Consider the following 14,937-nt stretch of genomic DNA (forward strand, 5'->3'; position numbering starts at 1 on the left):
GCTTCTTGCAGCGAGGGAACCGCCAGAAGGCCCTCGGTGCTGGACCTCAGTGTCCAGGTAGAACAATGGGGGTGGAAACGCTCTTTCAGATATACTGGACCAAGGCCGTTTAGGGCTTTAAAGGTCAGCACTAACACTTTGAATTGTGCTCGGAAAAGTACTGGGAGCCAATGCAGGTCTTTCAAGACCAGTGTTATATGGTCTCGGCGGCCGCTCCCAGTCACCAGTCTGGCTGCCACGTTCTGGATTAGCTGTAGTTTCCGGGTCATCTTCAAAGGTAGCCCCACGTAGAGTGCATTGCAGTAGTCCAAGTGGGAGATAACCAGAGCATGCACCACTCTGGCGAGGCAGTCCACAGGCAGATTGGGTCTCAGCCTGCGTACCAGATGGAGCTGGTAAACAGCTGCCCTGGACACGGATTTGGCCTGTGCCTCCATGGACAGCTATGAGTCCAAAATGACTCCCAGTCTGCGCACCTGGTCCTTCAGGGGCACAGTTACCCCATTCAGGACCAGGGAGTCCCCCACACCTGCCCGCCTCCTGTCCCCCAAAAACAGTACCTGATGATCTCTCCCAGTGGCTGCATGTAGATGTTGAAAAGCATTTGGGGAGAGGACAGAACCCTGAGGCACCCCACAAGTGAGAGCCCAGGGGTCTGAACATTCACCCCCCCCCCCACTTTCTGAACACGGCCCAGGAGGAAGGAGTGGAACCACTGTATGACAGTGCCCCCAGCTCCCAGCCCCTCAAGACGCTCCAGAAGGATGTTATGGTCGATGGTATCAAACGCCGCTGAGAGATCCAGCAGAACTAAGAAACAGCTCTCACCTTTGTCCCTAGCCCGCCGGAGATCATCAACCAGTGCGACCAAGGCAGTTTCAGTCCCATGATGAGGCCTGAATCCCGACTGGAAGGGATCCAAATGGTCCGCTTCTTCCAGGGGTGCCTGGAGTTGTTCAGCAACCACTCGCTCAATCACCTTGCCCAAGAATGGAAGATTTGAGACTGGGCGATAATTGGCCATCGTGGCCGCATCTAAAGATGTTTTTTTAAGAAGCGGTTTGATAACCGCCTCTTTCAGCGGGTCTGGGAAGGCTCCCTCACGGAGGGAAGCATTCACCACCCCACGAAGCCCATCGCCCAGTCCTTCCTGGCTAGCTTTTATAAGCCAGGATGGGCAAGGATCCAGGAGACAGGTGGTTGGCTTCACTCGTCCAAGCAGCCTGTCCACATCCTCGGAGGTAACCGATTGGAATTGATCCCACACAATTTGACTAGACAGGACTCTAGCACTCTCCCGCCCTGGCCCTGCTCCCATGGTGGAGTCTACTTCTTCCCGAATCTGAGCACCTTTATCTGCAAAAAACTTTGCAAAATCATTGCAGGAGAGCATGTGGCCCGTACTGGGCCCTGATGTAGCAGGTGGTTCCGTTAAATTGCGGAAAGTCTCCTGCTGCTGCTTTCTGCAGATGCAATAGAGGCGGTGAAGAAAGTCTTCTTCGCCGTCGCTACCGCCACTTGCTAGGCTCAACATTGAGCTCTAACCCGTGTCCAGTCAGCTTCAGAATGGGTCATCCACCACCAGCGCTCTAGCCGTCTCAACGATTGTTTCATTGCCCTCAGATCCGTGGAAAACCACGGGGCTGTCCGGGCTCCATGCAATCAGAGAGGGCGCTTCGGAGCCAAACAGTCAATAGCCCTGGTTAACTCCACATTCCAGCGGGCCACCAGGAAATCGGCTGAAAGGCCATCAACATGGGATAAAGCATCCCCTACCACTCTCTGGAAACTATTTGGATCCATTAAGTGGCGGGGGCGGACCATCCGAATCGGTCCCACCTCCCTGCAGAGGGGAAGGGTCGCAGAGAAGTCCAGTTGCACCAGGAAGTGATCTGACCATGTCTTACCCAGCTTTACCCACCTGGTTGGGGCCATGTTTATGTGTCTCACAATAGCCAATCTCTCTCACCAGGAAACCAATCTTACTAGAAGCCGGGTGTGAAAGGTTGTACCTGGTGCTGAATCAGAGAAAGAGAATTGGTATTTTGTTGGTGTACCACCCACCCTACTGGATAAAGTATCTTGTGCTGGAGAACTTCAATAAGAGCTGTTGAACTATCTCCCTCGGGAGATGGTGGCCATCTGTCAGGGTTGCTTTAGCTGAGATTCCTGCATGACAGGGGGTTGGACTAGATGACCCTCAGAGTCAATTTCCAACACTACAGTTCTAGGATTCTCCCTCCTAAGCCTGCCTTTTCTGGCCAGACTTGGGACTGGGTTGCTACCATGACAACCATAGGCTGCCTCAGTACATCACTGATTCAGTGCATTGTTCAGGCCATACTCTTGATGTCACCTTTGTAGTAAATCAGGGTGGGAGTGAACCAATAGTTGGGGAAGTGTTTCTTTCCCCATTATCATGGATGAATAATTCCTTTGTGAGATTTGGATTGGCTGTGATGGATCCGCCCAACAGCAGTGGGAACCTATTACGATGGTCTGCTGTTGCAGTCCTGTTTCTGAAACTCACAAATCCATGTTTCTATCTTGGAATAGCAAATGTATGTGGTATTCCCTCACCTTCCTTCCCAGTAGAAATGATCCATGAGTCCTCAGATACTTCTTATATCCTTTCCTCCACAGCGCTTCCTTCCTAAATCCATGTGGATTCAAATGCAGAATGGTCCCATTCTTCATTCATATATATATATATATATATATACACACACACACACACACACACACACATACACACACACACAGTATATATATATATACACACACACACATTTTTATTAATTTTTTAACATATCTGTCAGAGATACCTGACAATATCATTTCCAACAGTCATTTAACATATATTTTTATCTTATACAGTTTTTTAGACTTCCATCAACTATCTCTGAAGACTTTCCATTCTTTATCACTTAATCTGCATTTCTTAATTTCTCTATTACTTTTAATTATCCTTAACTGATATTCTCTTCATAATCTTCCTTGCAATATTTCGCACAATCCTCCTTACAAAACTTCTTGCAGTCCTGCTAGCGTAATCTGTTTATTACAATTGCTTTTCAGATAGTTCAAATATTTACTCCAGTCCTCTAAGAATCTCTGGTCCCGCAGGTTTCGAATCCGTCTTGTCAATTTGTCTAATTCTGCATAGTCCATTAATTTTATCTGCCACTCTTCTTTCGCCGGTAATTCTTCTTGTTTCCACCTCCCCTTCTTCTTAAATCAGTTGTGCCTTTGCAGTAATGTGACCCATCTAGCATTTTTGATTCAGCTGTTTCATAAACAAGCTCTGAAGAGAGTGGAGCAGACGTGGCTGATCATGTTGAGAAAAGGTTTCTTAATTGCTACTAATCATGATAGCTCAATGAAGCACCCATGCCCAGAGGCAGCTTATGTCTAAGCGCCAGATACTGAGGACAAGGATGTGCTTTATTTGGGAGTTTCCTGGAGGTATCTGCTTGGTCCCTTCTGGAAACAGAAGGATGGGCTAGAATATGAACCCATCTTGATGTGTCCCTGCGAGACAGTTCTTAATTCCTTTCTTTCCTGATGGAGGAGAACGTGTCCAAAGCCCCCTTTAGCTTATGGAATGAGCTGCGCAGCTCTTTGCATTTTGTCCAGTATGGCCAACTGAGCTTCTGTTCTGGTGCTGTTACTAGATTTAGCCCTGGAAAGCTCAGGAAAGTAATTTGTATTGAATCATAGAATCATAGAGTTGGAAGAGAGCACAAGGGCCATCGAGTCCAACCCCCTGCCAAGCAGGAAACACCATCAGAGCACTCCTGACATATGGTTGTCAAGTCTCTGCTTAAAGACCTCCAAAGAAGGAGACTCCACCACACTCCTTGGCAGCAAATTCCACTGTCAAACAGCTCTTACTGTCAGGAAGTTCTTCCTAATGTTCAGGTGGAATCTTCTTTCTTGTAGTTTGGATCCATTGCTCCGTGTCCGCTTCTCTAGAGCAGCAGAAAACAACCTTTCTCCCTCCTCTATGTGACATCCTTTTATATATTTGAACATGGCTATCCTATCACCCCTTAACCTCCTCTTCTCCAGGCTAAACATGCCCAGCTCCGTTCCAATTCATTTTGTGGTATGTATTGTGAAACATATTTAGGGGAATTATTTTCACAGAGAGGCTAAATTGGTCCTTGCTGTTACATTCTAAAATGTGAGTGTGAAGCTGACATCATCTAGAACGGACAATTGCATTATCTTCAGTTTTCTCCCCATTAACAGCAGTCACCAGAGACCCAAAATTGACGACAAGCTCAGATGTGCTTTTAAGTGTCTCATGTCTTAACTGCATATCATCTTGTAGACCAACTAGCAAGGTAACAAAACATTCAATATTAGCAGCAGAGCAGAAAGCTTTCTAGGGCAGTACAAGATGGTTTGGCAACAGTCACGCGATCTAACACAGGAGTGGGAGACCTTTGGGCTTCCAGATGTTTCTGAATTGCAACTCCTATAATCACTGGCCATGTTTGCTGGGGCTGTTGAAAGTTGTAGTTCAGTAACCTTTTAACTGTTGCGATTATCTCCCTTTCCCTGATTCTCGACACTCTACAGGAGTAGTCAAATATCAGGATGATAAATTGGGTGTTTAAATATATTAAAAATTGAATTTTAAAGAAAAGTTTGGGGTTTTGGCTGCCATTTTTTCTTTAAAAAGAACCTGGTTTGAAACAAAATCTGAATTTAATGCAGACATCTATCAACTGAATTTATGACGCTCTAAGTAACTTATAAAAGACTATATAATTGGGCAGCTTTTTCTCATAAAGAAAGAACTGTAAAAAAAGAAACATTTTAGTCTTGTCATTTTATACAAACCTGTAGTTTATATAACTGCTTGATACTGAAGGCCAGAGTGGCAAATTACCACAGCCATCATCTAGTATTCCATCTATGTGACCTTATTTAAGCTTAGGGACGGCATGTTCTCTGCAATTAGAGTCGGTAGTATAATTATGAATGAATATGGTTATAGCTACTAATTATAATACACTCTGGTAACTCAAATAATAGATGAAACAATGAAAAGTGAGGCCAATAATTCAAAATAGTTTTCCCCTTGATGATTTAAATCAGCCAAATTTGCCAGATATTGTATTCTCAGTGGCTGCTCTGTTCCCCATCATGTATTTGATGGTAGAAATTATGGGTTGTCTCCAACTAAGTTCTCTGAGTATACCCACTGAAATTAACAGATCTTCAAATATCTTAAAGGCTGTCACACAGATGAGGACGGCGTTTTCTTTGTTTTTGGAGCCAGTGTATAGAATGCCATTCTCAGTGTTGTTGTTGTTTAGTCATTTAGTCGTGTCCACCTCTTCATGACCCCCTGGACCAGAGCACGCCAGGCACTCCTGTCTTCCACTGCCTCCCGCAGTTTGGTCAAACTCATACTGGTAGCTTCGAGAACACTGTCCCACCATCTCGTCCTCTGTCGTCCCCTTCTCCTTGTGCCCTCCATCTTTCCCGACATCAGGGTCTTTTCCAGGGAGTCTTCTCTTCTCATGAGGTGGCCAAAGTCTTGGAGCCTCAGCTTCAGGATCTGTCCTTCCAGTGAGCACTCAGGGCTGATTTCCTTCAGAATGGAGAGGTTGGATCTTCTTGCAGTCCATGGGACTCTCAAGAGTCTCCTCCAGCACCAGAATTCAAAAGCATCCATTCTCCGGCGATCAGCCTTCTTTATGGTCCAGCTCTCACTTCCATACATCACTACTGGGAAAACCATGGCTTTAACTATACGGACCTTTGTTGGCAAGGTGATGTCTCTGCTTTTTAAGATGCTGTCTAGGTTTGTCATTGCTTTTCTCCCAAAAAGCAGGCGTCTTTTAATTTCGTGGCTGCTGTCACCATCTGCAGTGATCATGGAGCCCAAGAAAGTAAAATCTCTCACTGCCTCCATTTCTTCCCCTTCTATTTGCCAGGAGGTGATGGGACCAGTGGCCATGATCTTCATTTTTTTGATATTGAGCTTCAGACCATATTTTGCACTCTCCTCTCTCACCCTCATTAAAGGGTTCTTTAATTCCTCCTCACCTTCTGCCATCAAGGTTGTGTCATCCACATATCTGAGGTTGTTGAGGTTCCCAGTGTTACAGAGCTATTATTGTCACTCAAGAGAAACAGGACCATTTCTGCTGGGGTGTACCTGTTTGCTTTTGTGAACAAAGGTTTCAGAAAGAAATCTCTTGAGTCTCTAAATAATGGGCAGGCTAACAGATAATCAGTGATGTATTCCACCTGAAGTTGACCACAAACACAAAGTGTGTCTGTGTACAGGACCTTCTTGTGAAGGCCACCCAAGACCACAACGGGCATCACATGTAAATGCAGCACAATAAAGGCATTTATTAAGGAAGCTGGGGAGAATTTGGTCAGATAACTAGCTCTAAAATGCTCTGTTCTCAAGAGTGGATACCAAGGGGTAAATTTTGTGTTTCCAATTAGTCGTGGCAATGCTGTTTTTCCTAGAAAAAATAGACCATCTCTCCTGGTATGCACCGCGGAGGACCTTAAGGTCCACAAATGACAACATTTTGGAGGTCCCGAGCCTCAAGGAGGTTAAATTGGTTTCAACTAAGGCCAGGGCCTTTTCAGTACTGGCCCCGACTTGGTGGAAGGCTCTGTCACAAGAGACCAGGGCCTTGCGGGACTTGACATCTTTCCGCAGGGCCTGCAAGACAGAGCTGTTCCGCCTGGCCTTTGCTTTGGACTCAGTCTGACCCTTATGTTTCCCTCCGCTTATGGTCTTGATTTATCAGCTACTTTAAAATGAGGCTGCATTTTAAATTGCATTTTAACCTGTATTTTAAATGGGAGTTTTTTTCCTCCCCCCCCCCCTTTTCCCCCTATTACGTTTTTACTGTGATTTTATTGGTGTTAGCTGCCCTGAGCCCAGCTCTGGCTGGGGAGGGCTGGGTATAAATAAAATTTATTCTGTAATCTGCCTGGGAAAAGCCCTGATTACAGGAGACCCATGAATGCAAAGTCCATGGTGTTTGTTTTTTGAAGTGCAGGGGTTATTCTACACCGTATTGGAGGTTTCACCCCAAACATGCCACAAAGAGGAACAATTTGTGTTCACTGTGTATGTAAAATGAGGTCATCCCGTGGATAATCTCTTCAGTCACGGAGTAGATGATAGAATGGGACATTTGAAAAAAGTAGGACTATTAGAAGGAGTGTTTGGAGGTCTACTAAAAGGTAACAGAACTTCTGGCAACAGAACAACCTCCCCTGCTGATTTTAGCACACAGATCATGCCAGCAGGTGATTCCAGTCACACGACATCAGGTTTTGGACAGGTGGTTGTGGTTTAGGGAAAATCCACAGGCCACATGCAAGCCGAATTGGGCCTGGAGGCCAGAGGAGCTTCACAGCTGCCATGAGAATGTCATGTGTAGTGCTGCTGGCAGTGTTGAACCAAGCTATGGAATGGAGATGGTGGAGCCACATGGTCCTTAACCTCAGGCGGCAAGATGCCTTGAGCTACCTCTACCCACAGCCTCACAGGGCTCCAAAAGGAGGAGAAATAAAGCGGTATGTCATCTGCATATTGAGGATAACACATTCCAAATACCACACTTCAAGGGGCACTGTCCCCTAGTGGTTTCACAAAGAGGATGGGAGTGAATATAGAACCTTGCAGAACCCTGAAGGCAAGATGCAGTGGGGTTGAACAGAAATTCCCCACCACTTCCATCTGGAAACAGCTGTCTAGGTAAGAGAAGAACCACTGCAATACAACCTGTCCACACCCAACTCAAGCAGCCTCTTCAGAAGGATACCCTGGTTGATAGTGTTGAAAGCTTCGCAGCTTGTTTTGATGCACACTGGACCACTCTCAGCTTTTGAACTGCAAATTTAAGCAATTGGGAGATTTGATTTGGTAAAATATATGCTTTATTTATGATTTTATCATATTGAAGAGTTTAAAATGTTCATAAATATTAATAAATCTGTCTGATGACCATGATGAATGTGCCCTCTCAAACCAATTGAGTATGTAAACACTCCCCTTTTTTGTATTATTTTCTATTCATTGCTCATTCTCACCTCACCCTTGCTTTCCAGAGTAGCAACAAGAGAACACTTCCCTTGCCATGAGCTGATAACAGACTTTAAACATGAGGAGCAAAGATAAAGCCAAGGCCTGTATGCTTGTTCAGTGGGTAAAGAGAGTCTACTAGCTGTGTGTTATGAAGGTGGTTAAGCAGGCAAAGGTGCCAGAAGGTCTTGATGAGAACTGAGTTTTTAATTTCTGGATTGAAAATTGCCACCATAATCAAGGCTTACTAGGAGGCAGAGTCCACTGCCACTTAGCACTGTGACTTGTTTACATTGCCAGTTGAGTATGCTGTACAGAATGTCTTTTTTTTCACTTGCTGATGAATCCCGCTGATGAACCATCCTGCTCCCATATTTTGGGAGGGAACAAAGCTTCCCCCTCCAGTTTTTAACACACCCCTTGCTTCTTTTTCCCTTTACCACAGTAAAAAAACTGAGCCCACCCGGTCCATTGCTCCTGCTGGATACCCCAAAGAAGGCACCTACCACCCCATCTATATCATCCCAGACCAGATGGAGCAGTGCATTTATGCAACCGAGGTAATGAATATATGCTCACTCCTCCAACCTGCCCACTCTGTTACCCTGGAACTAGCTCGGGGTCAGAGATGAGAGTCATTGCCATACAGAGCAAATGGTCCTGTGAGGTTCACAGCTGATGGTATAACTATACACAATCCAATAGCAGAATCAGAAAATGTGCCAGTTCTGTCGTGCTCATGGTGTCAACCACAACAAAATGTTGGCTGTTCCTGGGGGAAGCAGGGGGGATTCCTGGGGGAATGGGTTCATGCCTTTACAGTCGTATCTTGGATCCCGTACGCCTTGCGAGTCAAACGTTTTGGCTCTTGAATGCTGCAAACCCAGAAGTGAGTGTTGGTTTGCGAACATTTTTTGGAACCTGAACGTCCGATGTGGCTTCCGGTTGGCTGTAGGAACTTCCTGCAGCCAATCAGAAGCCGTGCCTTGGTTTCTGAACGCTTTGGAAGTTGAACGGACTTCTGGAACGGATTCCGTTCGACTTCCAAGGTACCACTGTATATCTTGGCTTCTTTTTCTCCATCCACCTTTTCAAGACAAATAATTTCACTCTTCCCATCTTTCATTTTCTGCCTCCTTTCTTATGTTTAATGACACTCACACCTCTTAGCCAGAGTTGCAGGTAAAAAAACAACAGGAATACTTGCTGAAGCAACGTCATTCGGCTGTATCCAGCTGCCGCCGTGCAGCCTTCCAATAAATGCCGCCACAGTCTTCTAAGACTTTAAAAATCTGCCTGAATTAGCTGAAGCTGCTGAATGATATCTGAGCAGTTTCTTACTATGCTTTAGGAATAAATTATAAATTGCTAGAGAATAATCTTTTCCCTTGAAAAATATTACATCATGAAATACACTGGAAATCAAGAACCATCTACTGGTTTGTTTTTTAACTAGCTTGAAAGCCCTGAAGTGGCTCAGCAGAACTTCTTTACCACTAAATCACATCTCAAGGGGCAACTCCCTTTTCAAGGAAAACACTTTTAAGGTAGAATTTTATGAAAATCTTAATGTCACACTAATCCACACAGATTATTTTTTTCTAATTCCCATCTTGCAGTTCAATCTCGTTGAAAAGCAAGTTGTTTTTTTACTGCTTCTGCTGAAAGTATGAAACAGTCTCACATATTCATATTATAATATGCATATACATTCCAGGTTTCCTAAAGTAACCAGCACATATTTATTATATGTAGATGTGTAAAAATATATCATACATACATTTTGCATATACCGTATTTTTCGCACCATTGGACGCACTTTTTTACTTTTAAAAAGTAAGGGAAAATGTCTGTGCGTCCTATGGAGCGAATGTGTGGTCCCTGGAGCCAAATTGCCGGAGTGCGGCACACTCTTGGACTGGTCTTTGGTAGTGGTGGTGGAGCCGCGCTCCCCTGCCGGCAGCCTCGGCTTCCCCCTGCAGCCCCGGGAAGCTTTGGAGCAAGGGGAGGGCTGTGCGCCCATGCCCCGCACTCCTGGGCTGCTGAATGGGGGCGGGGGTGGGGGAGCCGCGCTCCCCTGCCGGCAGCCTCGGCTTCCCCCTGCAGCCCCGGGAAGCTTTGGAGCAAGGGGAGGGCTGTGCGCCCATGCCCCGCACTCCTGGGCTGCTGAATGGGGGCGGGGGGCCGCGCTCATCTGCCGGCAGCCTCGGCTTCCCTCTGCAGCCCCGGGAAGCTTTGGAGCAAGGGGAGGGCTGTGCGCCCATGCCCCGCACTCCTGGGCTGCTGAATGGGGGCGGGGGGCCGCGCTCATCTGCCGGCAGCCTCGGCTTCCCCCTGCAGTCCCGGGAAGCTTTGGAGGAACGGGAGGGCTGTGCGCCCATCCCCCGCGCTTCTGGGCTGCTGAATGTGGGTGGGGGGTGCTGCTCTGCCAACAGCCTGCCCTTCCCCTCAAGGTTTGCAGCAGTGGGCAGGCTGTGCGCCCATGCCCCACACTCTTGGGCTGCTGAATGGGGGTGGGGGGTGCTGCTCTGCCAGCAGCCTGCCCTTCCCCTCAAGGTTTGGAGCAGTGGGCAGGCTGTGCGCCCATGCCCCACACTCTTGGGCTGCTGAATGGGGGTGGGGGGTGCTGCTCTGCCAGCAGCCTGCCCTTCCCCTCAAGGTTTGGAGCAGCGGGCAGGCTGTGCGCCCATGCCCCACACTCTTGGGCTGCTGAATGGGGGTGGGGGGTGCTGCTCTGCCAACAGCCTGCCCTTCCCCTCAAGGTTTGCAGCAGTGGGCAGGCTGTGCGCCCATGCCCCACACTCTTGGGCTGCTGAATGGGGGTGGGGGGTGCTGCTCTGCCAGCAGCCTGCCCTTCCCCTCAAGGTTTGGAGCAGTGGGCAGGCTGTGCGCCCATGCCCCACACTCTTGGGCTGCTGAATGGGGGTGGGGGGTGCTGCTCTGCCAGCAGCCTGCCCTTCCCCTCAAGGTTTGGAGCAGCGGGCAGGCTGTGCGCCCATGCCCCACACTCCTGGGCTGCTGAATAGGGGTGGGGGTGCTGCTCTGCCAGCAGCCTGCCTTTCCCCTCAAGGTTTGGAGCAGCGGGCAGGCTGTGCGCCCATGCCCCACACTCCTGGGCTGCTGAATAGGGGTGGGGGTGCTGCTCTGCCAGCAGCCTGCCCTTCCCCTCAAGGTTTGGAGCAGCGGGCAGGCTGTGCGCCCATGCCCCACACTCCTGGGCTGCTGAATAGGGGTGGGGGTGCTGCTCTGCCAGCAGCCTGCCCTTCCCCTCAAGGTTTGGAGCAGCGGGCAGGCTGTTCACTGAGAGAGGGGAGGAAGAGGACGGAGAGGAGGGGGACCAAGAAGCTGGGTGAAGGGAGATGAGGTACCATAGGTTGCCATGAGTGGAGAGTCATGGTAGAGGGCAAAGGAGAGGGAGCAGTGAAGAGGAGAAATTGTAGACGTCCCCTGAGGAGTTTGGGTGAAAGGGATGGAGAGGAGGAGGCTGGAAAAGGGGACTGTTCTGCTTGGGGGGGGGGGGAGAAAAAAGTGGGGAAAAGGAAAGCCTCCCAAGCCTGCCCCTGAGAAGCTCTGCTTGGCTGTTTCTTGACTGTAATTCAAGTAAAGGGAATGTTTGCAAGCAGCTGGCAGGCTGTTCGCTGAGAGAGGGGAAGAAGAGGATTGAGAGGAAAAAATGTGGCATTAGCAATGCTTTGGATGGGTATGAAGATGGTATTTTACATGAAGATAGCGAAGAAAGTGATGTCAGTGACTGTGAGCAACTGAGCTTCATAAATTCTGACTCTAGCAGTGATGAGTTCTTGGGGTTCACAGAACACTAGAAGAGTACTCAAACCTTAAAGTCTCTCTTCATTTGTTAATGACAGTGATGATGGTTCTTAATGCCATTGTTGACTGCTGTTCACTTTACATGGCTGTAATGTGATTCTGATATACTGGTTGTTTATTAAATACAGTAGTTTATACAACATTTGATTCAGAATATTTTTTCCTTGCTTTCCTCCTCTAAAAACTAGATGCGCCCTATGGTCGGGTGCGTCCAATGGAGCGAAAAATACGGTAGTTTTGCGTATAATTAGTTGGGCTTTTGAAAAACAGGAACACAACAGTGCAGGAATGGATCTGACCTAAGCACTCAATGCAAAGGCGCTCCAACGCAGGAACTGCCAAATTTCATGTATAAATCCTCTTGCATCTCTGACCACTTAGCCCCAAATTGCTCAGAGCAATGCCCTTTCAATTTTCTGCCAGGATAATAATAATAATAATAATAATAATAATAATAATAATAATAATTTATTATTTATACCCTGCCTATCTGGCTGGGCTTCCCCAGCCACTCTGGGCGGCTTCCAACAAAACACTAAAATACAATAACCTATTAAACATTAAAAGCTTCCCTAAACAGGGCTGCCTTCAGATGTCTTCTAAAAGTTTGGTAGTTATTTTTCTCTTTGACATCTGGTGGGAGGGCGTTCCACAGGGCGGGCGCCACCACCGAGAAGGCCCTCTGCCTGGTTCCCTGTAACTTGGCTTCACGCAGCAAGGGAACCGCCAGAAGGCCCTCGGCGCTGGACCTCAGTGTCCGGGCAGAATGATGGATAGCACACATCTCTCTGAAGCTGTAGTTCACTGCTCCATAAGCTTCTTGCTATTTGCTTCCTGGCCTTTGCTCTGCATCCGACCTGCATGCTCTATCCTTGGTCCTGACACCTGACAAGCTCATCAACCCTGATTCTTGCTTACTTCTGTTTGCTACCTGCCAAGCTACCTACTCGACTGATGCAGTGAACTCTTGAGATATAGCCAGGGATTATCCAAGTTAACAGTGTGAGAATTAAAACTAATGGAAACAAAAATCACACTTTCCAATACACTAAATATTGTGCAAACCAAATACAACTCTGCCATTGACATATTTTTAAAAATATACAACCATGTCGTGTTTCTTTATTCAAGCCCTACAGAAAACAACATACGTAAGGTATTCAGTCTTGGTACGGTAACTGATCTCTGAAAATATTTTTAAGGTCGAGGCCAAAGTGTCTATGAAAATGGAAATGTTTAGGTAGGCAACAGGTTCTGAGTTTCCAGTTTAAAAGTTTGGCTACCCTTCAGGTGCAGTCCTCGTTTTGGTTGTTCAGTGTAAAATTCTCAAAGGCATTTCTGAGAGCTGGTGGTATAAACAACATTGGAGATGTGTATCTGACTGAGCTAGTCTCATATGGTTGCTGTTCTGAGGTCCACCCTGTCGCTCCCCAATCTCTGCTCCAAAGCTTTTTCCCTCCCTTACAAAAATAGCCAAGGAGTTCACCCTGTTGGAAGCCACAGATTGCAATAACAAATGTAATCCTTCTTCCAAGGAGTTGAAATGGATTAGTTTATCCCTGGCTTTCTCAACCTCAACCCTCCAGATGTTTTTAGCCCACAAGTCCCATGATCCCTAGCTAGCAGGACCAATGGTCAGGGATGCTGGGAGTTGTAGTCCCAAAACATCTGGAGGGCCGAGGAAGCCTGGTTTAGCCACACAAGGACCTTGTAGAAAAGAGGAGTGGGCAAAGTGTTACTAGTCTGAAGCCCCTCCAGTAAGTTTTTAAACTGAATGGTTTTTTTCATGCATCCAAGCCCAATTAATCTCAGAGAACCCATTTGATAAGCATTGCAGGCAAGGGTATTATATTATAACTAGTAGACTTAATTGGTACTACTGTGCTTTGGCTGATTAACATTCTATGTCCCTTTAAATGTGTTTGTGGGAGGGAGGTTATTGGTTTTCCCTTATTCTTGTTTTTATTATGTGTTTGGGGTTCTCATTTTGCACATTTATGTGAATTGCCCTGTGATGAAGGGAGGTATATAAATTTTAATGATAATGATAAACCTCTGACAGCTGATGGCTAGCAATAATCATGTATTTCATGATTAGTCTATGGGCCAAAAGGAATGATCAATATCATTTTGAAGGATTAAACAAAGTAGCTTCCCCCCATGCCTATGACCCTGATAAAATTATTAGTCATAGTGGCCATCAGTAATGAGTAGCTGCTACCATAACACCTAGTGCTATATTCAGTTTGAGGATATACATTGTACATTGCGCAAAAGGGGTTCAAATTGACCAGAAAAAAATCCATAACATAATGAGAAAATTGAGGGCAGGGTATCGCTGAAAAGATGCTAAACAAACCCCAAAGCTGTAACTCTTGTTTTTTATGTTTTACTTATGGGCCTAATCATTCACAGAGGTTGAGTTTTGCTCTACATCAGTATGTGCCCTATTAAGTATTATAGGCAAGTGCTTTATAGCCTTAGAGAGATGTGGACCGAATCCTGAGTTTTTGCCAAGGGATCATTACATGCAGGAACACACAAATCAATGGACACACTCAGCATAGGGTGATGCTGGATGGATTTCCCTGTTTCGTTCAGGAAAGTTAGGCAATACATGGAAGCTGCTGAAGTAAAACCAGCAGAAAGGTATAATGTGCAACACCACATCAAAATGTGTGATCATAGAATCATCGAGTTGGAAGAGACCCCAAGGGCCATTGAGTCCAACCCCCTGCCAAGCAGGAAACACCATCAGAGCACTCCTGACATATGGTTGTCAAGCCTCTGCCTAAAGACCTCCAAAGAAGGAGACTCCACCACACTCCTTGGCAGCAAATTCCAGTTTCAGCATATGCGAGAAAGCAGAGGTAACATGTCTTTATGGGGGGTATCTATATATTGTGGGACGCGGGTGGCGCTGTGGGTTAAACCACAGAGCCTTGGGCTTGCTGATCAGAAGGTCGGTGGTTCGAATCCCCGCAAAGGGGTGAGCTCCCGTTGCTCAGTCCCTGCTCCTGCCAACCTAGCAG

At 46.8% G+C, this 14,937-nt stretch overlaps 1 protein-coding gene across 2 annotated transcripts in view; it reads left to right on the plus strand.

The window, feature by feature from the left end:
• The window catches only part of DLL3 (delta like canonical Notch ligand 3), a 156,301-nt gene that overhangs the window by 127,438 nt on the left and 13,926 nt on the right, over positions 1–14,937 (plus strand). For both annotated transcript variants that reach the window (XM_081922099.1, XM_081922100.1), the window contains one exon: positions 8,523–8,637. In XM_081922099.1, the coding sequence (XP_081778225.1) occupies positions 8,523–8,637 (115 nt within the window). The remainder of the gene's footprint in view (positions 1–8,522; positions 8,638–14,937) is intronic.

The sequence above is a fragment of the Podarcis melisellensis genome (assembly GCF_964234715.1).
Source record: "Podarcis melisellensis genome assembly, chromosome: 8".
Taxonomy (NCBI): Eukaryota; Metazoa; Chordata; class Lepidosauria; order Squamata; family Lacertidae; genus Podarcis; species Podarcis melisellensis.